The sequence below is a fragment of the Serinus canaria genome, chromosome 2 (assembly GCF_022539315.1).
Source record: "Serinus canaria isolate serCan28SL12 chromosome 2, serCan2020, whole genome shotgun sequence".
Lineage (NCBI taxonomy): Eukaryota > Metazoa > Chordata > Aves > Passeriformes > Fringillidae > Serinus > Serinus canaria.
Window position 1 is genome coordinate 20,346,433 of NC_066315.1, and position 24,917 is coordinate 20,371,349.

Sequence of the window (24,917 nt, forward strand, 5' to 3'; positions counted from 1 at the left end):
ACAATAATAAAAAAAATTTTAGAAGGTAAATTAATCCTTAAAAATAAATATTTCTTCCATATAATTTATTCGTTTCTATGTGGATATGTAAGGCTGCAATTTGATATCTGTAAATAACTGATATTTTTCAGTTTGACAAGAGAATGAAAAAAACAGCTGTCAAAACAGCCTTTGAAACAAAGCAAATCCTTCTTTTGGTATAAAAATTATTCTTTTTTTCTTTCTTTTCTTTTTTTTTTTTTTTGAAGTTTCCTTTTGACCAAAATAAGACTTTAATTTAGTTTTTAGGACTTTTTCCTCCATTAAAAAATTATTATAAAAGAAGATTTGTAAATATGAAGTCAAACTGTTACACTTGCAGGATGCTGGAATACTTTGAATTCTATGTAAATTTGGCAGCAATTTTGATATGAACTTGCAAATTCTAAAATATTTTGTTTTCTTGCCCACACATATTTAGGTCCAAAGGCAATGTCCAAAACCATAATAAATAATCCTTAGCTATTATGATGGCCTGAACAGATCCTGAATGTAACCCAGGGTTTGCTTTGCTGCCTTACCTTTAAGGTATGTTTGTTCATGAATGTCTGTGATACTCAGTAATTCTGCATTTTGCTGCTGACAGCTCTTCCTGGCTTGGTGCCATGTGAGAGCTGAGTCGAAATTTATTTGGTAGTGAACATTTGTTGACAGATCTGTAGTCCATGTGCTGTCTATATCTGTGGAAAGAATAATAACAGCAGAGGTCATAGTAACTTGCCAACAGAAAACTGAGTTGCAGGTTCTTCTTCTGTGCAGCAGGTTCTCATTCATCTCCGTAAATTTCACCTGGGCTGCTCCTTCAAGACCACTGAAAATGGTATGAGCAGATGGGGAAAGACAAAATTAAGGCCAGCAAGCTGTCAGGTAAAGTTGACCTGTACTGCCTCCTGTTCCATGAAGAGAGACAAGTCAGGAATTACCACAAGGAAAGTGATTGCACAGGAAAATCCATTGCATGGAGGGTCAATACATTGCATGGCAGAAGTCCCAGGCGAAAATTTTGAAATGCTTGAGCAACATCTCCTTCTCTCTCTGGACAGCAACTCCCACTGAGAGCTATAAGAACTAGCTATAGTCCTGAATTTAGCATCAAAAAATTTCACAGATAATACCCATTCCCATTCAAAGAGCCTCTGGTTGTGCTTGTCACACAGCAACGGTGCTGAGCAGCACCATGCTCCTCCTCTGATTACCTTTGCATCTTTGATTTGTTGAAGATATCAACATTCTCAATCAAGCCTAACACAAAATTTTATCAGTTAATTGATCATTCCCAAAACTCAAAATGAAGATGAATTTTAAAAAAAGAACTGAAAGCTAGGAATACCTTTCAAAAGCTCTGAAAATTATTCAATGACCCTATGTCACACCTTCAGGGCTTAGTGTGTGAGGTATCTTTGCAGGAACCTGGAAAGCACAGTTGACTAGGGATGTGCGCTCACTGAAAATCCACTTGAAATCAAGTGGAGTAAAGGGGCATTCTGATAAAAAAAGACAATGCTGGACAGGAGCCCTGGGTAGAAATATAGAGGAAAGATGAGATGTGTCAGGTGGAGATTTCAATATCAGGAATGCAAAGCTCTCCTGGCCATAAAGGGAGCTAGAGGGGAAAGTGACCACAGAAATAAAAGTGATTGAAATTGCAGGGAAGTGCCAGGCAGATGTCAATGGGGTGGAAAGGCTGCTTCCTGGACAATATGAACAGGGCATAAAAGCATGGATAAAAGGACATATTCCATTTTAGCAAAAAAATACGTTCACATGAGAATCATGCAAATTGAAACATCAACTTCAACATCAGTCTTCCGACAGTGCTCTTTTTTGTGCCCACATCCATCACAACGGGAGTCCTCAGAGAAGGATTGCACAACAGAACAGCACACATCCTGGCTGGGAAGCAGTAAGGAGCTCAGAATTATTGCACTGCTCAGCAACACCCCCACAGTAAGTGGGAACTGAATGCTGACTTACTCTTCAATGACTCTCTTCGCATCTTTGTGCAACACGTCATTTCTTTGCACGGTGAGCTGCCTCCTGTGGCCATGATCGTGTACTAAACCACATTCTTGCAAGTTATGAGTTGTTATTATAAAGACATTCATATTCTGCTTGTGCAGGTTTGCCAAAGGCACGCTGAGGGCACCTGGGAGGGAGCAGGAGCCTTACCTGCGGAGGGGCAGAAGCCGTATCGCTGGTCCGCATCGTAGTCGGCGGTGGTGGCACACCAGAGCCAGCCGTCGGTGCGGCCCATGGCCGTGCACTCCACCCACCACTGCCCCTGGTACCTGAAAGGGAAAACACACGGCGCCCCAAAAGCATTTCCCAGCAGCGTGAAGGTCTCTGGGGAGACAAAATGATAGCATGAGTATGAGAAGTAACAAATTAATGTTAACCAGGGAAAAAGTAAGGTCTGGGGCAGAATTGCATCTCAAAGTGCTTTCCATGGTTCCCGTCCCATAATCATAAAAAAACAGCACTTTTTCAGACTTCAGCTTCTGAAATATATTTTAGAGCAGGGCTATTCTGATGTAAAGTAATATATCATAGATGAGGCCTATAATTAAATTTCTGACCAAGACTCTTTTACAATCTTAATAAGGATCCAGAGCTCTACCCTAAGATACTTCTATTTCAAAAAATGTTAAGATTTAAATAACATGTGCAAGAGCAGGAACTAATATTTATAAGTCTTGATTCCTGGGAAGAAAAGTAAACATATATTAGACCATCTCCCTATGTTTTTATTCCAGTGACTATTCTAAGTATCTTGTACAGTGAAGCAGCTTGCCACATGCAAAGCTAAGAGTTCATTGCTCAAATATCCTGTGAGGTGGCTTTTAGAGCATTCATTCTAGATGTGGGAAAGCCATTCAGAACAATTACACCTCAGCTAATCAAAAAAGGTAATTGCTCTGGTGACTCTAGTTATTCCATGAGCATCCTCATCTGCTGAATCAAGAAGCCATGCTTCCTCTGCTTAAATCAGTACTTTCAGACCTTTCTCAGCACACCCATATTGTTCTTCATTCATGGGGATGTAAATTTCATCTCCCTGTGACTGTATAAGAAATTTATCAGTGTTTATGTGCTCTGTTAATAATGTAGTGACACAGTATGGTGAGCAATAGTGACTTTAGAGAATACTTATACATACTATAGAATGCTATACATAGTATAAGAGTAAGCAAGTAAATACACATTCACTAATAATATGTATTTATAGAATATATAGAGGGTACATGTAATACTTATAGTACTCAAAATACTAATGTACTATAATGCGTAGACTAAAAAAGTGTGTGTATATAATACATGCTTGGACATAAACATTACATTAAATTCAAAGTTAAGTACCTCAGTGCATGGATTTTCTAAAACTGGTGGTCAGTGAAGGAGTCAGAATAGGCAGAGCCAAAGATCCTAAATATTCTAAGGCTCACAAAGTAATTAATGCAAAGGAGGAAAGAATCAATTTTTTGTACCTTCATATCCTTGGGAACATAAAACATCCATGGCCCCATAGATATTCCATTTATTCTTTGCACTCAGCTCCTTCTTTAACAAAACGTTATCATGCTCTTCATTGCCAGGACTGAAAAATAAATCTTCCCCTTGGATTGCAAGGAGGCTTTCATTTCTGCATTCCCACCACTGGAGCTCACTTTTTGGATTACAGGGATACAGGGTGACCATGGTCTGATCCTTCTTCAATGGCACCCCCAGGCATAGTTTAAGTTTCACACTCATAAGCTGATGATCTGTGATCCACCTGAATTTTTGTGATTCGTTGTCTTGATTGCAAGTGGCAGTTCTAACCGACTGTGCAATAGATGCTTCAAGACAGAGCCTGTTGACTTTATTATACAGTAAAAATGTTTTCATGTCTGTAAAACAAAACAACACATAGCAAACAGTTATTATAGAATATATATATATATAGTGGATATGTAATATTATTCTGCTTCCCATTCCCATGAACAAGAAGTCACTGCATTCATGTCAGATAAAAACATTCTATTTTTCAACAGGGTCCAGAGCAACATCAAGTCTACTGATTAAAATTAAAGTAGACAATAGAAAATGTATGTCATGGTTATACATCACCATGCTGTGGATCAGTGGTGGGCAGCAGCAGCAGCTGAGCACAGCTTGTTGGATGGTTTTACATCAATGAATTCCCTCAGCCTCACTGCCATTACCATTGCCTTGTTCCACCCAACCTATCCTCAGAGGCATGGCCTTGTAGACCTCTGACCTCTACAAACTTTTCTCCCCCTTCCAGATCTTACAGGTCTCCTAGTGGGCACACAGCCATCTTTGCTGAGCCATTTGCCTCCCCTCCCCCAAATCCACCTTTCCTTTCCTTTTCATCATATAAATGTGAGTGAACGGGTCTGGGCTTCTCAGGGGTCACTCTGGGCTCCTCAGCCCAGACTGCAAGATCTGCCATCCCCTCCTATGAGCCATTGACTATAAAATTAGGAAAGACATTGGGAAGCCAATGGCAGTCTGAGAAAACACAAAGGCTGGGGAGAAGTAGCATCTGGCACTTGCCAGTGTGTAAAGGCTGGTGGGAGTTAGAAGGTACACATGCACCAGAAATTGGGTCCCCAGCTCTCCAGGCAGTTTACCTGATCATGCCTGAAGAGTTGGCTTCAAGGTAAGGTAGGGGCAGGGGAGCTAATTTCAATCCTGCAATAAGTTTGCCAGCAGCAGTTGTGAACTGTGCCTATGAATTTTCTCTGCTGCCTTGCCTTGTACTTTGTGACCCATCTGGTTGTATTTCCTGCCAAAGCTTGTGGGATTCATAACCAGTTTTTGTCCCTGTTACATGTCTTGAGCAGTGGGTGTCATATTTATTAGAAATCTATTTAAGAAGTTAAAGACATTTCCTTAAAAAGTTTGCAAAAATATTGAAGTCAATGTAATTGATAATATAAAATACACTGAAAATAATTCTTCTGGCCTGCAGGGAGACTGTGGTGATTAAAAAAATACCATATACTCTGAGACAATCTGTGAAAATCCTCGGGAGTTAGAAAGGTGAAAGGATTTAACCTTAAACATTCAGGTCTGCAGAATACCTACAAGAGAAGTGCAGCTAAAGGGATAGCAGTAGTGTTGTACACTCCAATTCCACAAGATATTTCCTAAACTTAATCCAATTTTATTTTTAAAAAATCCATCCGCTTTATCAATGCCAGTGAATTCAATGAGTCTGCTCAAAACAGTGAATAAAACCCCTTTTACAGCCATCATCTGTGAATATCATAATATCCTACCAATATTTCTGCATTTCACCACTCCTGCAGATTTTCCCTGCCTGATTTTGCAAAGCATTACCCAGACACCGACAGCTCAAAAATAAGTAGAAAAGAATTAAATAATTTTTTTAAACATCATTTAAACATGTATTTTCTTAGGGGTTATTAAAGTGATAGTGCCACTATATATTAATAAAACCATTAAGGATCGATTCTATGGCTCCTTTTCTAACCATTTTTTTTTTTCGGTGAGATTGTTCCCCCACCTCTTGCCTGCCATTAAGAGGTTCCCCATCCCCACACTAATAATGTACATATTGGCAGTACCCAGAACCACAATCACCCAGAAAAGCCAGAGGAGTAGAAGCACTTTCATGACAACCTCCACAGGAAGCAAGCAGGAGGCACTTACCCACCAGCTGCAAAGAACTGTGAACAAGAGACAGAGCAAGCAAGAGCCCAGAGAACATAATTGTAAGTGTTTCCTTTCCTTCCCTTCAGCAAAACCTGGATGGGGAGAGCTGCTGGCAGTCAAGTCCTGCTGAGGAGAGGACAGTGGCTGGTCCTCCTCAGTTTAGCAGGCTGGATGGTTGGGTAAAAACTCTGAGTGCTAAATAAGGAAACATTTTGTCACATGCCACATTTCTAAAAAACAAGACTACGTGGCGCAAATTTTACCCTCAAAAAAAGAATGACATCTCACTGAAGGCAGACCATTCATCTTTGGGAAAGCAGGTAGTCACAAGTTTATATCTCACAAGTGTGCCCATTACAGCTGCAGATGTTGCATAGGTGACACAAGCACCTGAGCCTCAATATTTTGGCTGAGGCACAGCAGACAAACAGATCCCCATGAATGCTGGTTTGCAGATACACTCAACAACCTTTTGCACTACCCTTTAACTGCTTCTTGTTAACTGAGCTCAGCAATCACTGGAAATCAACATGCATTCCTGGACTATTGTTTAAATAATGGATACTGGAAAAAAATAATTAGTCCAGTCATTCTTCCTTGATACCAGTATATAGTTTTAAAAATAACTGGAAAAATGTCTGTTCTTTATATTATCTCTATGATTAGTCTTTGTTTTCTTCCTTTGCTTTATCACTGTTTCCTTTCTTATTAAAAAAAAAGTCTATACCATTTCCCCATGGACAAACACTTCAAGGAGCATCTGGGCAAAGCTTTTAGTCATATAGTTTAGTGCTAGGGTGTCCTGTGACGAACAGGGAATTGTCCTTGGTGATCCTTATGAGGTCTTTCCAACTGAAGGTATTCTATGATTCTGTGACTTTTTATTTCAAGATTTTAAATCCTTTTATTTTTTGTAGAATTCCCTACCAGATTTAAATAACAAATTTGACTTGAATATCTTAGAAAAATGTGCTGGAGCAGGAATGTTGGCAGGAAAATTTATTTAAAACATTTTCTTCCCCATCTGCTTGTGGATTGGTGAGGTCCAGAACATGATTTTAAAGATAGGTAACGAGGGTGTGAGAAAAATTCCCTATCTGAAAAATGTCTGAATGCCCAATAGAGATTCATGGCCTGACCTATGTGTCAGTCTCTGTTGGGGGGAGTGACTGAAGTTTCTTTGCAACCACTTGCAAAAAGACACTGGACTTCTTCCCCTCCTCACAAACCCTCCAAATACAATTGTATCAAGCCTATTTTCCGAAAGAGGAAGGAAATTTCATAATTAACAGCACAGAAGGAGATAGCAGAGAGAGAGCAGACATTCACATGGACTGTTACCAAAGGAATCTCTTAACTGCAAAACTATTAAAAGATATGTAGGGTTTAGGTTTTGTGCTTTTCTTTGTTTTGGTTTTTTTTTTTTTTTAACCCTGGTAAATTGTGCACATTAGTTCAAATAAAATAGCAGAAGGAGTTCTGTAAATAGTTGTAAAGATTGGCTTTAATCTGAAACAGTTTCCAGATTTCCTTCTTATAAAGGGCATCTAAATCTCTCACAGCTCTTCCAGGCATAGTCTGAATATTGTAATACACTGCAGTGCATTTTCTTCTTTTTTACTTCCTTTTGTCATTTGAATGTCACTTCCTGCTCTGTAGGAGCTGACAGTGGTTTGCCTATGGCTCAGTCATCAGTTCACTTTGCCTACTTCTCAGGACTGTCTAATGCTGAACCTATCACCTTACTTAGCCTGAGCGTGCCCTGGGCACACTATGTTGGTCACACCATTTGTGCAGAATTGCCTGCTTTGGAGAGAGAGGCACGTATCCTTTCCCTAAATTAGTCCACATCTAGGAAGACAATCATTTGAGTGGTAAAGAGCTACAAGGGTGGTGGTCATGGGTGGGATTTATGGTTCAGATCCCATTTTCAGGAGTAGTTTTGTTTGCCTTGTTAGTGCTGACAGTGCAAACTACTCGTGCTGCAGGGAGTCAAGGCCAGGCATGTGCTAGCCCAGCCACCAGCCACAGGCATCCAGTGACACCAGTGACTCCCTAACTCTTCTCTCCCTCTTCTCTCGAGGCCTGCTGCCTGCTGTATGACACAAAAAAGGGGTGGGGAATGATCTTATCTGAGGTAAACCAGGTGCCACTTTCAGGAATTTTGCAAGAATAAGATTCAGCTTCCTTTGCCCATTGCTGGTACTCCACAACACCTTGACTATTGTGAACAGGACAGCCAGTTAACTGCAGCCACTGCAAGCACCTTAAAACCACCATGTGTAACCACCTTAAAAAGTACTTCATCAGACCAGAGCTCTACCCAAAGCTGCCCTGATTTTGAACACATGTGGGGAAAAATAAATTATCTGTTCCCAGCTCTGCCCTTGTGCCACCTATCAGGTGCTCCTCCCTTCCACAGTCAAACCATAAGTCGTCTAATTTTTGCATCTGCACAAAACTGTCGTGTTGTGAGCTCTATATGACATCTAGAAAAATGCTTTCAGTTCTTCAGATACAAGACCTTGTGTCATGGAACACTGAATTAAAAACTGCTAGGATGATCTTAATTGCCTGTAGAAGCTGGTGAGCCTCGGTCAAAGCTTCAAACTCAGGCCAGAGCCAGCTTCCAACAAAAGGAATTTCCAAGGCCACATTCTCTACAGCCAATGTCAGGATTTTTTTCAGTCACCACTTTTCTCTAAATATTCATCCAAGTAGGCACATCATCCATCAAAGCAGGTTTCTTTGGATGTCGTTCGGATCACTGCATGTACCCTTCATTTAGCTGATTTTCCATATTATGAAGCCAATGTTCATTTTAAATGAGTTGGATCTCTTGCCCACATTTTCAATAATCTCACACTTTTCCTTGGCAGCATCACAGTCTATCACACTTAAGTCTGCTCTGGAAAGCTTCAGTGCAGAATACATTTTTCTCCTATTAATTTCACATAAGGCAGTGTTGCTGCACTCATGAGCCTAATGCTTCCTACCAAAACATAGCATGCAATGTTTAAAGTCGGCTCTTCATTTCCATAGCATTTTGTCAGACACTTCATTAGGAGGCCTGTAAACAATGGAAGATAAGGAAATATTTGCAAGACCATTTCCTACACCAGGAGCACTGTTTAGTTTACACAAATTGTGCCCAACTCTGCATAAAACAACAGGATAGATTAAAGATGAAAACCTAATGTGATGTTTGGGCTTCAAGGCAACCCCATTTTTTGGTTTTTGAATTTGATTATATTTAACTCTTAGAGACAAGCTGTAATACTTGGAGAAATTGGCAATTCTCAGTAAACACTGGGGGAAGCTAGGCAAGGTTTAAATGTATCAAAACTCCAAGGAATTATAACACAGGTAGACTAACTTGAATTAATGAAAAAGTAATAGAAAAAGCAGTACTATTTGCTAATCATGAGATGATGACTAGGTAATAAGGAATCATAGTCCTAAAAAAAGAACAGTAATTAGTAGCTTATGTTGAGTTGGTAGGCATACTGACAAGGGTTTTATGGAAAGATTTGGTGCCATTCTGTATGTTAAAATCTCAGATAATGGGAAAGTGTACTTAATAAATTATTTAGCTTTGTTTTGTGGTTTAAACCCAACTGGTAACTAGGCACCTTTAATTAATTTAAATTAAACAGTACTCAGGAAAAGGCAATATTGCAGGGCTGTCTATGCTGTAAATGAGTGCAGGCATGTGTCCTTCACCCATGACAGTGAACACTTCCCCAAAGGGGTTTCGAGGTGCTGTTTGGCATGTCCAGCATTCCAGGGACCATTCCCAAGAAGCAGGTTGAACACAGCTGGTGCCTGCCTGCTCTGGAGCAACCAAGAGATTATTTGGGCCCCTCTAGCCCGGTTGAGCTGAGGAGCCAGTGACACAGCAAAGCCCTCCAACATCACTAGGACAGAAGTGTTGGCAAGGCTGCCTCAGAAAGAGGTGAAATCATGGTTGCTGTTGGAAATTTTAAAAGAGGTGCTGGATCTTTCAGCAGCTGATCAGTTTCAGCTGACACTGCTTTTGGGTGGGACCTTTTCAGTTCCCTGTTTCTATTAGGTATATGATTATAGGTTCCTATTCACAGGATATGCAAAATTCAAAGACCTTTAAGCTTTAAATTACATCATGCCTTGTATTCTGTGCTTTAGCATTTAAAAAAAGAAATGGCATTCACACTTCTCTTTCAGTGGCATTCAGAACCATAGAGAGCACACTTATTCAAACATCTTCAAAATCCTTCCTAAACTGAAAATAAGGTATTTGGAAGCTTAAAGATATGAAGTGACACATTGTTTCACAATACAATTAGTGTGACATGGAAGTAACAGATGCCAGTAAGATAACACACTGTGTCTGTGTACTGAAGATTTATATAGTGATTGTTTTTATAAGAATAGAAAGTAAAGTGCAAGATAAGAACTTGTTAGTTGCAGCACCACAACAGATTGGCACAATGCTGTTTGTTAGGAATTATAATTGGTTTTTTTGCAATTGTTTTGCTGAACTTCACATTTTAAGTATCTCTGAGAAAGGATGCTTCCATGTGATGCATCATCACCAACTTTTCTGCACACACCAGGTGAAGCACCTGCTGTGCTTTCCTCTGCTTCCTCCATTCACACAGACAGGAGTGATACGAAGAGACTGTATCTATGTGTGCTCCTCCATGGCAATTTGCCTTTGCAGAGACCAGTAGGTAGTGGGCACTCATTGAGGGATCCTGCACATCAATCTCTTCATGAAGAGATTGAGGAAAACAGGCAATTATACAAGTTAAGGTACTAACAGGAAGCAGAATACTGAGAGGCAGATAGAAGTCTGATAGATTCTCTGGAAGAGAATCTGATACTGGGAGATAATATAAGTGACTGCAGAATGGCAAACAGGTACCCACAGCCACTCAGAAATATGAGGATGAGGAAAATAGCTGCTTTTAGCTCCCATTTAATTACTTTCTTTTCATAATTGATTTCTTTGGATTGTTTGATTGTTGTGGTTTAATTTCACACTTGCAATATAATTAATTTCTTGAAGAATTTGAACCCGAGTTTCTTGATAGCTTATGTCTGTTTGGGACCTTGATTTGGAATGCAACGTTTACAGCCTACTGGAAGCACTCATCTACTTAACCATGGGATTTAAATATATGGGAGCATCAACCCAGCTTTCCAAGTGGGCTAAAGTAGTAAACACAGCCACAGGAAGAGACTCTGGGTGAGTATCTGACATAAGATATTGTCCAAAGAAACGTCCAGTGAAATAGTACGAGTAAAGACACACAAATTTTGAAATTAATATTGTTTTATAAGCATCTCTCTCAGTTTTTAAACAAACAAAACAAAAATCTGTATTTAATACTTGATAGAAACTGTGTTTGAGAGGGGTGGAAAAGATAACCCTCTGTTTGTGGTACCCTGATGACAAGCCTAGCACTCACCCATGCCCTGAGCAATCTGGCTGTGATGCCAGGCACAGCTCCACTGCCAGGCTGCTCTGAGCAGCTCTGGGGAATGCAGACTTGCACATCTGTAGTCTTGTTAAGGACTCCACTCAGTGGCAAATAAAAGATGCTGCATCTCCAAAGTTCAGCAGCATGTCAGGCAAGCTGCTTGGGGTCCACATGCCAGAGCCACTGACCCAAGCTGGCCTGGGATCATCTCACTCCTGTCTGCAACCAAAGCCTTGTTTCTAGGCTGACCTGCTACTAAGGGCAAGAAAGGTGCCAGAGACCCTTGTGTGCTGTCCTTGCACCTGCTCTGCCTCTGGAGAGGCTGGGAATGTTTGTGGCTCATCCCGTGGGTGTCTCAGATCTACAGCAAAATCATTCACTCAGTAATGCAGAGCAGACAGACAGCTCTCTCTGAACACAATAAAAATCATGAGAATATTTCAAAGCATAGAGTAAGGAATTTCTTTCTTTCCCTACCATCTCCATCCCTATTTCAGCAACTGCAGGACTCTTCCTAAAGCATTACCAGTGATACAGGACCTTTAGGTCATGTTGTCTGCAGACTAATTAACAAAATAGGATGGCTCTTCCAAATTTCTGTCATTCTTACTCTTTATCAGTAACTGTACTTAATAGTCATAACAACATGAATGTGGCTTTTCATTTCAGGCATTTTTACATATGAAAATGTATGTGGACTATTTTCACCACTGTTTAGAAGGCATCCAGTCCTGCAGTTTCTAGGCATGTAAACTTCCTGATAAAGTCCAAATGGTGGGAAACAGAGTGGCAGCAGGAAGCATCCAAAGACTAAAATACAGAATGAACTTCATAAAGAATGTACAGCAACTGACTTGAGAAATTAAATGCAAAATTGAAGATTCTGAAGTAATGAAAGACAGATCAGAGAAAATTTCTTTTAGGGAAAGTAATAGTAAAAAATACACACACAGAGCTCCCATTGCTCTTCATGGAAAGGAGTGAATTTACATTTTATTCCTCTGAACTAAATCATAATAATCTACCACTAGGCTATTTAGAGAAAAGAAGTGTATTGTTCTTCAGAGATGTTTCTTTTAGAAGTCATCAGTTGGAAAACTATGAGTCAAGCTGTGTTGGCATGAGAACAAGAGTAGAATGTCATGTTGTGTTGAACACACTAAATGTGAGAACAGGCAGAAACCATTTATGAAATTTACTCTGAATGACACTTTAGTTGTCTGAACTATCAAACACCATTAGAAAAATTGAGGAAAAAAGCGACTTATGAAAAGTTTGAGTTATAAGAAAATACTAAACTTCTGGAATTTAAATTATTATAGTAGCCAATGCAGTTTTAGTCAAAGTATAAAAGAGCATAGGAAGCAATGGAAAATTATTAAAGGAAGAAAATTCATAGACTGTGGTTTTCTCTTGTGATTCTTTAAGTGAATGCAAATGGCTTTCAAGCAAAATTTTAGGATTTCCTTCCTTTTTATCTTGCTTCCTCATTTGTTTAAAAGCCCTTCCTGATTTGTGTCACTGTGCTAAATTTCTATATCATTGAATTTCACATATTCAGTGAAGTAATTATAATGTTGCCATTTCTTTGTGGCATAATCAATTCCTTTTCATTTTTAATCCAACTAAGAGTAACAATTTCACTGTTATATGAACTAAATGAACCTGTTTTGGCAACTAAACAGTCAAGAAGATAAATGGCCTCTTATTTTCAGGCTTTTGTTATCTTTGGAACATATGGAGAATGCACATTTCCAATTTCCTACTTCCTGTTAAAATTTTGTTGCAAACAGACTTAACTCTGAATAGACCCTAAATTTTGTGCACTTTTAAATGTATGTTTAAGCCAATGTACAAAGCAAACTGTGTCTTTGACAGAATCTTACTTTCATAAGCATCCTGACAAGAATGACCATCTCGTGTGGTAGCTCTGAAATGAAAAGCACTATTATTAGGAGAAAAGTTCTGTTCTGTACTATTCCCACTGCCCAGAGTTTAAAAAAATATTTTTTTGAAACATGGAGTGGAGGAGAAATCCTTGGGCAGATGGGAGATGTGTAATCAAGCCTCATTCTTACTATTCCATTTGCCCTTTGACAGGTTATTCACCACCCTACCCTCTCTCCCACCACTAATTACAGGCCAATATACCTTTTCTTTTGACTTTTGTTCTTGTTTCCCAGCACCCACTGAGAGTGAACCCCAAGGGGGACAGATCCAGCAGGTTGAAATATCAGCACCTTTTCTCCAAACTGGACGTGTTGCAGAGAATATTTTCATTTATAAAAATGCCTGAACGAGCAGCAGGGGGTGTTTGTTCTCTAACAAGATGTTTATAAACAAATGTCTCCACTTTTCACAGTAACTTTGCAGAGAAAGTGCTTGCTGTAAGCTTTCTCTCAGTGGCTTCTTGGGTTGCAAAACAACCCACACAGTTCCTCTGTAGCACTCTAACAAAAACCTCTTCCTTTCCTTTGCCCCAGAGGCTTCCCCACAGGTCCACTTTCTGTTCCTCTTAGGAAAACTCCGGGTTCCCTCCCAACCTCTGCACTCTAGCATGATGCTCTGACGCATCAGCCACATCCTTTGCACACTCACCACTCTCCAGAAAGAAACTATCTCCTCGTTTTTCTAGATGGCTCTGCCCTGTGAAAGACATCAGGAGCCAGAGCAAAGGGAGAGGCATCCTGCCTTCATCTCTGATGCCCAGCTGTGGTCTTTCCAAAGAACACAAGAAGCCGGGCAAATAGGAACAAACATACAAAAATCTTTCACTCTCTTGCCTTTCCACATCCTCACACACACTCTCTTTCCTGGTCTGAACAGTGTTCCTGAGGCAACAGTTCACTTTAGCTGCATCAGCTTTTTTTCTCATATGCAAAAATTATATTCAACCTTCTATTCCTTCCCCACAACCGGAAATCTTATCCTCCTGCACTTTTCCCTGCAGGATCTGCATTTCCCAGACCTGTGTTTTGCCATGCTCCACCTTGCTTGTCTCTCCTAGGAGTGGTCAGCACTTCTGACTCAATTCAAACTCCTTCATTTCTACTTCAACCTTTCCCTTCAATCTCCTTTATCTGCACTGTATTTTTGTTTGCCGTCCTCTTACCAACCTCAATGTTTCTCACTGCACAAATCCTTTTTCCTCCAGTTACTGAATATTATTCTCTCCTAGGTCTAGAGACTCTTTATAATTTGCCTCTTCTGGTGGGCAACAAAACAACGGCAATTTCCTCCACATATATTCCTGATTATCAACTATAAAGCAAAATTATGTCAGTCAGTTCTAAGAGTAGGTGAGATGGATTTAATCTAGATGTCCAGTTCTATAGTCTGGGTAAAAAGCCAGTATAATGGTTGCACTGTATGCATTCTCCAGAAATGAGAGTAAATATTTCCTCAGAGGAACCAGAACCACTAACCACATCCTTAAAACACTAACCAAATCCTCCGAAAGATTATATAACAGATAGTGAATAGTTGTGCACAGCAAAAACTTGAGCCCAGAAAGCTGGATATGTTAGATAAGGACACAGCTGAGAAGAGACAAAATGAACACTAACTCTTCCTCTGTCCGGATGCAGTGACATCGGGACAACATTCTGCTTATGGAGCAGTTTACACCTTTCCTATTGACCCCGAAAATCTGGCTCTTGCCCATTGGAATCTGGCCTGAAGGCACTAGCTCATTTCACAACTATCTATCTATTCTCTTTGTATTTATAGAACTTCCTTACATTTTGCTCCAAATTACTCTTCACTTCCTTCTTCAGTCCCCTAGTTTCAGAAAATTAAATGACAAAAGTAAAGACTCATAGTTCAACAGATTCTTTTAAGATTTTTATTTAGCCAGGGGCCTGAATCTAATAGGTACTGATATTAGCAGATTTTCTCTGTAAACTGGTATTCTTTTGGAGGAGGAGGCTGCTCCATTCTTCTTTGTATGTGTTGCCATGACACTGTCCGACATAAGAGGAAGTTACAATGGTGAATTTTTCCACAGCTTTTTCCTTCCTTAAAGGCAGTTACATTAAATTAAGTCCAAGTAGAGAATCAATTACTTTTTCATCCATGTGATAGGCTAAGGATATAATGAAAATAGGTGCGAAAAGGCAGGACATTCTCTCTAAAATACCATCCTAATATAGAGAAAGCAAGGGCCAGCAACTGAGAAAGTAAGTGTCAACATCTTTGGAGAGGCATTTTACAAATGGTATTTTGTTGTACATAAGACCAAATCCAGAATCTATGTGGAAGCAGAACAAGTTGACAAATTGTATTTCCCACAATTCTGTTTACAGGAAACACCAAAGGTTCCTAGACCTGGTAGAGAGAGTGCTTTTACCACTAAATTCTGGTTCAAGCACTTGAGGAGTACCTCTTTCCTACCTCCACAAAAGTAGTCTGTAGACTGGGTGCTGGACCTGTCATGTCTGATGAGCATTCTTGGAGTTGGTCTATTAGTTAGGATTTGGTAGGAAATAGTGGCAATGGCAGCTTTCCTTCAGAAATCTAGCTGCAGAAGACTAATTGGTAATAAATAAACCTACAAGTAACCATGAAGTTTGAGAAGAAAATCCATCCAATTAGGATGTATGGAAAACTAAACTTTCTTGTAAATTTCTGCTTCACTGATAGGGAAGAAATACAGATCATAAACTGTGTTTCTTAAGTTGTTCTGTTTATTTTGGTTTTTCTCTAACAAGCTGTTATTATGAATAGAATGAAGCTCCTCTAATAACAAGCAAGTAACAAGGTAAGTATTCACACAGCACATTCACTTGTTCACTCACAGAATTCACTCACAGGCAATGATCAATACTGGTTGGACCAATATTCTGAAACTAATCCCATCTGTACTCAGTTTCAAAGAGCCATACTGGCACTCCAGATAATTCTCAGGAGATGTCTGGACAGTTCCTCAGAGGGTCTTGCTTTTCATCACCAGGCACCAGCCATGTCTGTCTCCAATACAGTCCAAGATACACAATCCTCTCTCTGCTGATGCTCGTGGGCACTAGAAACTCTGTACAGACCTGGTGAACTCTGGGTTCAACTCTCACAAATGCAACAGGACTGCTAAGGCTTATCAGTCCTTGGAAATATTCACTAATTAAATTCTCATTAGGCATATTTCCTGGGTTTGGCCTGTTGTTTTCTGGTACCCACTTCTTTATCCAAAATTACGCATCCTGTGGAGTCAATCCAGACAAGCTGGACAGAAGGCTCCTTTATGCAAGGTGTTACAAGGGTGGATTAAATCTTTTTCATCTGCTCAGTGCTGCGAGGATCTCAGCTGAAATACCTTATCTATCTCAGCTGAAATGCCTTATCTATCCATCTACCTTACCTTGCCTTGCCTGGCCTGGTGCAGTGCACTGTCAGAAGGACCTACAAATCACAGCACAGGGTCTAGAAGGGAACAACAGAAGGGATGAAAGACCTGGAAGATGTAGCCAGTGAAATGCATAAGGAAGAGCCAGTGCTGCTAACAGCAAATACTGAGAGGAGATATGAAAGAGCTGTCAGTATATAAAATCTGTCTCAGAAACTAATAGTGCAGACCAGCTTAAATTACAACACTTTCATTAGACAAGTAAAACCTTCAAATGTTGCAGATAAAGAAGCAATTAGACACAGTTTCACAGATTGGTAGGGAGCATTTAAGAACATGCTAGACTAGGAAAAGTGGATGCTCATTTGTGTATAAAAATTTCAGAGCCCCATCCCTCCTGCCTCTTTTTCTGTTATGATAAATTGTTCTGTTTAAGAAGAGACACACACTTTTACTTAGAATCAGCCTTTTAATTCCCATTTAGTGAACCAATGCAGAATAAAAACTTATTTACATGTTTTTCATACACACAAAAAATATTTTAACTTAAACACAATTAAAACCTGTCAAAAGATTAAAATATCAAAAAAGTATCAAATTAAATAAGGGCATCCACTGCACTAAGAGCTTTGAGCCATTTGGTTGTTTGCATTTGGCATAAAAAACACTTGGAAAGTGAAAATGAAAAACACCTGTATGTGAGCCTATTTTAAGGTTTATGAAGCCTGAGAATATACCGTAGACCAGTATAAGATGCAATGCCATCAGCTCCATCATGATGGAAGTCTAGAAAGAGACTCAAGGGTTTAAAATAGACTTGGACAAGGAGAATTTGGTTAGATATTAGAAAAGACTTTCTAAAGGTAAGTTTCATTAGGCTTTGACAAAATGGCCTAAAAATTTATGAAATCTACACTGGCATTGGAGATATCAAGAATAATTTTATGCCAACGTTCAGGTGTGAATTAAGTATAATTTCTCTTTCCTTCCCACCCTTTTTCAGCATCCTTTGAGATCCTCACTTGATTGTTTAAACTGCTTGACTGTTTATGATAAACCACTATATTCACAATACCTTCCTACCTCTCATCATAGTTGATCTTTCAATACATACATTACAGAATTACAGCAGAAGAAATACAATTTACACTTTGCTTTTCATAAGTCCTAAACAGAGGAGAAAATTATGTTAATTCTGATATTATGGACAACATAAAAAGTTTCTGTGGTACCTCAGTAGCAAAGAGAAGACATGGACCCACAGCACTGGAGCAGTTGCCTGGCTGAGGCTAGGACCTGCTCTTGCTTCAAACAGGGATCTGCGCTGGGTGAGCTTGGACATCCTGTCCAACCTGTGCAATTCTGCCAGTCTGTGCTGGACATCAACAGGACATTTTCAGGGTACCTACAGGTCTGGATATACTTTCTGGAACATGCTAAGGACCATATTCTCACAACTGAATATGATGAACACAGTTCTTGTGCCTAAAGATGACGCTGGACATGCGCAGCAGCTGGAGCTGCTCGGTGTTGGCTGACACAACATAGCCCCAGGTCCATGTGAAAGCTCAGCAACCCTCCCAGGTACTAAAGTTTGTGAGCAGATCTCTGTATCTGCCTTGTAAGTTTGCTTGTCCTGCTAGTAGAGAAAGCAAGAAGCACCCCATGCAAAATTAAATAGAATTTCCACAGGAGAAAATTGCTTTCCTTAAGAATTCTTGTATGCCAACACTTCAATTCTTTTTAAAATCAAGCCCAAGATTACCCAGCCTATTAAATTGTTGCCTGCTCATTTTCTTCAATATTGGTCACAAGGCAATTTGATTCGTGAGTTCCAATGTCACCGCGGTAGATGGCATTGTCAAAGCCAGCTGTAAACATCTGTCGATCACGTCTTCTTTTATAGAAACAATACAACGTGAGGCCAGTGCCAGCTAGCACAAGGAAGATCAGTATAAAAATCATCCCACCTAAACTGCCAGATGATGAAGCAGCAGCTTTGTTTCTTGATGCTGTCGAAGACAAAACACAACAATTTTTTTGATAAATGCCCAGAGAGTGCTGTTGCATACCACAAATATCTCCTTAAGTAAGAAACTGAGTTAAAACAAAGGTACTGAAAAATCATAGTAGCAGTTAAAATTGATGCATGTTCCAGCTAAATAATGCAAAATTTGGCTCAATCTGCTCTAAGGAACATTATGCTGTATTACATGTACGACTTGTAAGGAAAAAAAAGAAGGCATCCAGTTTGAGAGAAGCGCTCTCATTTTAAAGAGATTTTAAATAAAATAATCATGACAGTTAAATGGGTATTTAAATGAAAATTTCTGGAGGAAATTCCACTTGTAAATAATGAATGCCTATAAACCTATTGAAATTTCTGTTTATTTGGCTTAAAAGAAACCAACTTACCATTATTGACAGGTGAATCATGGGTTGGCTCAACTTCAGCAACTTCAAAATTAAGAAATATGTATATTACACAGTTTGAAAGCAACAGTTCAATGAATTAAGTACTGCATACATAATTTTTATTTTGTGTTCATAACAAATTTTAAATAATCATAGAATCATAGAATGGTTTGGGTTGGAAAGATCTTTAAAGATCATTGAGTTCCAACCCCCTGCCCTGGACAGGGACATGTTCCAGAGACCAAGTTTCTCACAAGCAACTACCCAACCTGCTCTTGAACATTCCCAGGGCTGGGTATCCACAACTTCTCTGGACAACCTGTCCCAGTTGCTCACCACCTTCACATTAAGGAATTTCTTCCTAATTTATAATCTGAACATGCTCATTTTCATTTTAAAGTCCCTTGTCTTGTCACTACACGCCCTTGAAAGAAGTCCCTCTCCAGCTCTCTTGTGGGCCCCATTAGAAACTGGAAAGTGCTATAAGGTCTTCCTGGACTCTTCTTTATTCCAAACTAAACAGCCTCAAGTCTCTCAGCCTGTGCACATAAGGGAGGTGCTCCAGTCCCTCAGATCATCTTCAAAGACCTTCTCTGAACCAAGCTGAGTAAGCTGTTTTAAAAGCAGGTTATTTCAAATGGTTTAAAAATAACCTAGTTGAGTTTTTCTTGTGCAGGGGGCCCCAGAGCTGAGCAAAGTATGTGTGCATGAAAAAATATAGGAAAATGTATTTTGACAAAGGATGCTAAATCCATGAAACATACTTGCTAAAAACATTTGTAAAAGAAGAAAACCTCAAGATTAACTGTAGTCACTCATTGCTTTGAACACTTTTTATGTAAGGTAGATTGTGTTCAAAGTTTTTACTCTTCCACAGTGTAAAGCTTAACACTTCACACTAAAGAATTCCAATTTTTACACTTGCAAAAATGAAAAGCATACTTGTACTTAGCACTTTAGCTGTATTTTTAGGCAGACTCCTTTTCCTCCCTCCATTGCTTGGGGGTACGATCCAGTTAATTGCTTGCTGGACTGACTGGCTGGACCCTAAAAGTTCATGGATGACTCCATTGTCAACCCACCAACATGTGAAGATCCACAGGCAGAATTGGTCCCCACCACATCAATTACATTTGTGTGGTGGATCTGTTTGCCAGTAGCAAATGAAGTCTATTCTACACTGACTCCCAGCTGATGTGTGCAAACACAGCTGGGTCTGTGCACATACATTGACCCACAACAGCTGCATGTGTGCAGATTTACATCCTGCATGTTTTATGCAGTACTGCTGTGCACACAAGAAGGACCTGCCCCAGCCTGTGACACTCAGATTTCCTATCAGATGTCATCTAAAACACCACAGGGCCACAAGAAACCATTACAAATGAAGCATACCATGCTGTTTGGTTGTCCTGACATGTCTCACTGCACCCTTGCCAGCAGAGAAATGGAATTGGCCCCACTGCCCACCCTATGATGCTTTCTTCTTGCTCATCCAGCAGATCCCAGCACAATTCACCGTGGTGGTAGTGTCCCCACCAGCAGCACCTACCTTCCCTCTGCAGGAGCTCAGTGACTTTGCACTGCTTCCCCTCAGCTTACCTATCAGGAGAGTATGTGCCTTTCTTCTCAGCACTCTCCAATTTAATCATCTGTTCATCATCTACTGCTCCTTGCATTCTAACCATAATATCCATTAATCTTCTCTGCACTCTCAACACATGATATGTGCTTCCCTACCCCAGGGCCCAGTAAATGCCCAGAAATCAATGCTTTTAGACTGAGGGGAGGGAACAGTGACTCAGAATATCCTCCAACATTATTTCTCACCATTTTAAACAGAAATTACTCTTGGCTTTGACTCAGATGCACATGCATCAGCATCAATGCATGAAGTGCACCCAGTGCCTAAACACTGATGGCCTGATGTACATCAACCACTTCTTTGAAAATAACCCAAAGCATAGAAATTCAAAACTTACTTTTGGGGATTTTGCAAATAAAATTCTGGTCAACAGAGCAGTAATAGGTCCTCCAGGTTCCGCTTGAGACGTCCATGTCAACACAGTGTTCATCAAAAAGTACTGTAGGCTCTCCTTTCTCCCAGTTGACATATTCTACTGCACTTCTGTCCATCCATATCCATTCTCCTAAAATCAAATGTATTACCTAGTGAGTGAATGAAGTGGAGAATATCTTCTAGTCTACTGGTCACAATGACATATCAGATCAGATCTGAGATTTTTTTAATTGATTCAACTGGTATCACAGAGCACTTATTCTCACCATAAAACAGTTATGTCTCACTCTTTTAATGCTCAGCACTTTGCAGGTGGGAGTGTACCAAATGCAAATGCTCACAAAGTTAACTTCACTGGTGTTCACAGCTGTCACTGATGTAAGGAAGACCTGTCCAGCTTCCCAGGGACCTTTGGCTGAAGCCTGCACCCAGGACTGTGCCTGGGAACCTTAAGAAAAGCAGAGCACCTGTACAAGCCAGTATCAGCAGTGCCTGCATACAGAATACTCAGATGATTTTCTTTATGTGCATATTCAAGATCAGCAAATAACTACTTTATTAGAGCTGGATTAATTAAATTATCTTTGCAAATTGAATTAGCTCTGTCTTTAATCATCTCATCTGCCGACTGTCATGTATCTCTCATCAATTAGGAATAATAGTTATCTTCCCTCCCTCTGTGTATGCTTCTGTGGCAGCATATCCTGGTATATCCAGCTGCCTCAGTGCCACTTCCTCTGTCCCTCCCCTGCAGCTGCACCTCCCTCCTGCCCCTGCTTGCACAGCACTGTGGCACCACAGGGGACAAGTCAGCAACAAGGCACTGCTTTTGTAGTGCTCCTTTTCAGCTAGAACAGATCAACCTGGCCCACCATTCCTGGTGGTGAGAGACACAGACTTGAGCAGAAGTTGGAGCCCAGTCTAGACTCAGTCTGGAGGTTTACCCTCAACATCTGCCAAGAAAAACTGGATTCAGAGTTATGATGATATAGAAATTTGCAGTTACAGCAGTTAAAAAAAACCAAAAAACAAACAACCCCATTAAATATATTTGGATAAAAATGAAAAGTTCCACTAAAAATTTATGGGAAAAAACCACTGAAATTTAGATTATATTTTTTTCTAGTAAGCTCATATGAGATGCTATGCCCTGTGTTGTCTAGAAATAAAATTAAATTTAACTTAACTCAGCATTTAATGACAAGACAACATTTTGCTTAAAATACTACAGTGGTTAAATGTCAAGTAATTTGAGTTTAAAAAGGCAATAGAAAGCATTATTAGTCAACTACTGCAGTGCTAAGCTAAAACCTTTTACAGACAAATATACTATAATTGCAACAAAGATACAGAAAATATAGACTGCTTGGTGGTTTATGTTTTACGTATTTTAGCAGAAAAGCTATTGAATGTTTATAAGGTTTTTTTCACTGATTATTTATTAAATATTTAGCATATTTGTACTATTATTTAGTGTGTTATTAGTGCTCAGTATTCCCTCTGTTTACTCAGTATCTATTTTCATCTCAGTATGCATTGTGAAATAATTACCATCAATATTTTTGAACAATCCTATCCAAAACTTTCTGAAGTCACTTGCAAGGGGAGACAAGTAAAGTAAGAGAAAATTCATTTCAGCTGAATCTTCTATGGAAACCAGAGAGGCACCTAAAAATATCAATTAAAGATTACATACAATTTCAGTGATATTTTCATTATAAATTAATTATATTTCATTATAAATTAATTATCTATTATAGTAAAAAATCATTACATGCTCCATGATCAGCATTGCCATATAGTAAAAATGCTTGATAACAAATTTAAATTAGGTGTAGCTTATAACTGATACACACATTAAGTATTATCACTTTGGTTCTGGATTAAAAATCTAAACACACAAACAACCTGTAAAATATCCTAATTAAAAAAGGGCACTTACCCATTTGAATACACATCATGGAAGCATCAGGCCAACTTTCCTCAGAAGTGGTGTGAACATAGTAACAGTGCCCACGGAAGGGAATCCAAGATCTACCACGCTTCGGTTCAGGACACTTCCCAGGAAGCTGAGGTGGCTCACTGGGGATTAACTCTATTAAGAAGACACACAGGTTTCAGGGGAGTTTTAAAACCTAAGGGAAATATGTGCTCCTGAACCACACATCAGCCCTACAAATACAACATTTATTCCAGGAAAAACAATATCCCATAGATTTAACTCATTATAAAGTATTGAATTAAGCTTCACAAAATAGTAATAAACTATCCTCATTGGAGCTGATTCCCCAGTCTGCTAAAGGAGGCTTACACCAGTCTAACTGCAATTGTCTTCAACACTGCAATTTTTTACCTTAAATTTGTGAAACAGAATGAGGATTGAGCCAGCATACGTAAGGGATCTCAACACCACAACTCTGTGGCTTGTGTCTAGCCAGTTTCTAGAAAAGTCAGAGAAGTTGTCTGTACCTGCCCTTGTGGGTCATACAGACTAATCAATGTAAAATTAGAATTTATAGCCTATTTCATCACCTGATTAAAGCCAAAACAGAGCTTAAATTAGTATAAAAATTTGCTGTGAATTATGGCACAGAAATGATGGTTTTCATATATAATTTGTAACATGTTTGAAAACTGCATGCAATATTTGAGCACTGAAGTATTTGGGCAGAGGCAACAAACTAAGTCATTTGGCTCCTACACTAAGAGAAGTTTCTTAACTCACAATATTTCAAAAGATACTTTTGAGTATGAAAGTGTATCATTAATATATTTATAGTTAGGCTAAAGTTGATTAATTCTGTAGTTCTTGGCAAACATGGATGCAAAAAACCACTATGGCATGTGGCATGAAATATTGCAGCTGTTTTTATGATGTGCATGTGTTGACTGGTCTGTGAAATGAAGTGTCTGGAAATCACACAAGACAGACTGGATCAGACTGGATCTACTCCTTAAAAAAAGTAAGAATTTATCACAAGGCATACACTGTCAATCACAACCTTTGCATATGTGGAAAAACTAAATTCAAATAAAGACATTAACTCAAATTCCAACCTCCCAAATCACATTTGTCCAATTTGGAACTTACCATTGGATTGCTTACAGAGGGATAGAAATGTTTCATTGCAAGATGCTGTCTTCCAAAAACCATCCAAATCTAAATAGACACAGGCTTTGTTTTTATTTGGTTCTCCACTGCCCCAGTTGAGATACCTGCTCCTCCTTCTGTCTGACCATACGTATTGGCCACCAGTCTAAAAGCAAATCACAATTATGATTATGTAACATACAAGAATTAGGTTGGAAGAACAGTAAGATTGCACTTGAATGTATGCAAAAGTTAGGAAAAAATAAGAATCCTGGTTTCTTGCACAAGATTATGTAATGAATATGTAAGAAACTGGTCCATACTCCCACTCTCCACAGCAAGTGGTAGGTGGACCACATCTGTGGTCCTACAGATGATTAACATGCAGTTTACATTATTCAATTCACACCATTCATCTCATGCCTTAAGTGGGGAAAAGGTCTTGAGGTAATAAATGTGAATATTTAGTCAAATGAGTCCACATATACACACAGATCAAATAAAGATTGCAGAGAAACTATTCTTCTAACATAGGCTTCTCTAGGTATTTGGAAAGCAAAGAGGAAAAGCTGAGGTTTCACTGGAGAGATAAAAACTGATGAGGCTTTCCTTGGGGCTGGACCACACAACTCTGCCACCCATATTAACTGGGCTTGTGGTAAGTTTGTGGGTCTTGCATGGGCCAGCTACCAGAGATGAGCTAAGCATGTATTTTGTCAGTGGATTTCACCAGTGTTTGCAGAGGATGACTGACATTAGTCACACCCATGACTTCTGCTACCCCATCCTGTGCAGCCTCCATCCTTCCTCCCATCCTGTTCTTTGTGCCATTTCCTTTCCTGTCTGTTTGAGATTCTTGGCCATGTT

General features: G+C 39.4%; 2 protein-coding genes across 4 annotated transcripts in view; both read right to left on the bottom strand.

Annotated features, from left to right (window-relative positions):
* Positions 1 to 5,888, bottom strand: part of LOC103813101 (macrophage mannose receptor 1-like) — a 33,209-nt gene extending 27,321 nt beyond the window's left edge. For both annotated transcript variants that reach the window (XM_009086315.4, XM_050971821.1), the window contains exons 1-4: positions 5,719 to 5,888; positions 3,525 to 3,926; positions 2,209 to 2,382; positions 561 to 719 (exon numbers count right to left, since the gene is read on the bottom strand). In XM_009086315.4, coding sequence (XP_009084563.3) covers positions 561 to 719; positions 2,209 to 2,382; positions 3,525 to 3,926; positions 5,719 to 5,776 — 793 coding nt within the window. In that variant the 5' untranslated portion in view covers positions 5,777 to 5,888. The remainder of the gene's footprint in view (positions 1 to 560; positions 720 to 2,208; positions 2,383 to 3,524; positions 3,927 to 5,718) is intronic.
* Positions 5,889 to 15,849: 9,961 nt separating this feature from the next.
* LOC103812786 (macrophage mannose receptor 1-like) overlaps positions 15,850 to 24,917 on the bottom strand; it is a 32,379-nt gene continuing 23,311 nt past the window's right edge. For both annotated transcript variants that reach the window (XM_009085910.4, XM_050971819.1), the window contains exons 25-30: positions 24,051 to 24,216; positions 22,902 to 23,054; positions 22,511 to 22,627; positions 20,922 to 21,089; positions 18,940 to 18,981; positions 15,850 to 18,536 (exon numbers count right to left, since the gene is read on the bottom strand). In XM_009085910.4, the coding sequence (XP_009084158.2) occupies positions 18,298 to 18,536; positions 18,940 to 18,981; positions 20,922 to 21,089; positions 22,511 to 22,627; positions 22,902 to 23,054; positions 24,051 to 24,216 (885 nt within the window). In that variant the 3' untranslated portion in view covers positions 15,850 to 18,297. The remainder of the gene's footprint in view (positions 18,537 to 18,939; positions 18,982 to 20,921; positions 21,090 to 22,510; positions 22,628 to 22,901; positions 23,055 to 24,050; positions 24,217 to 24,917) is intronic.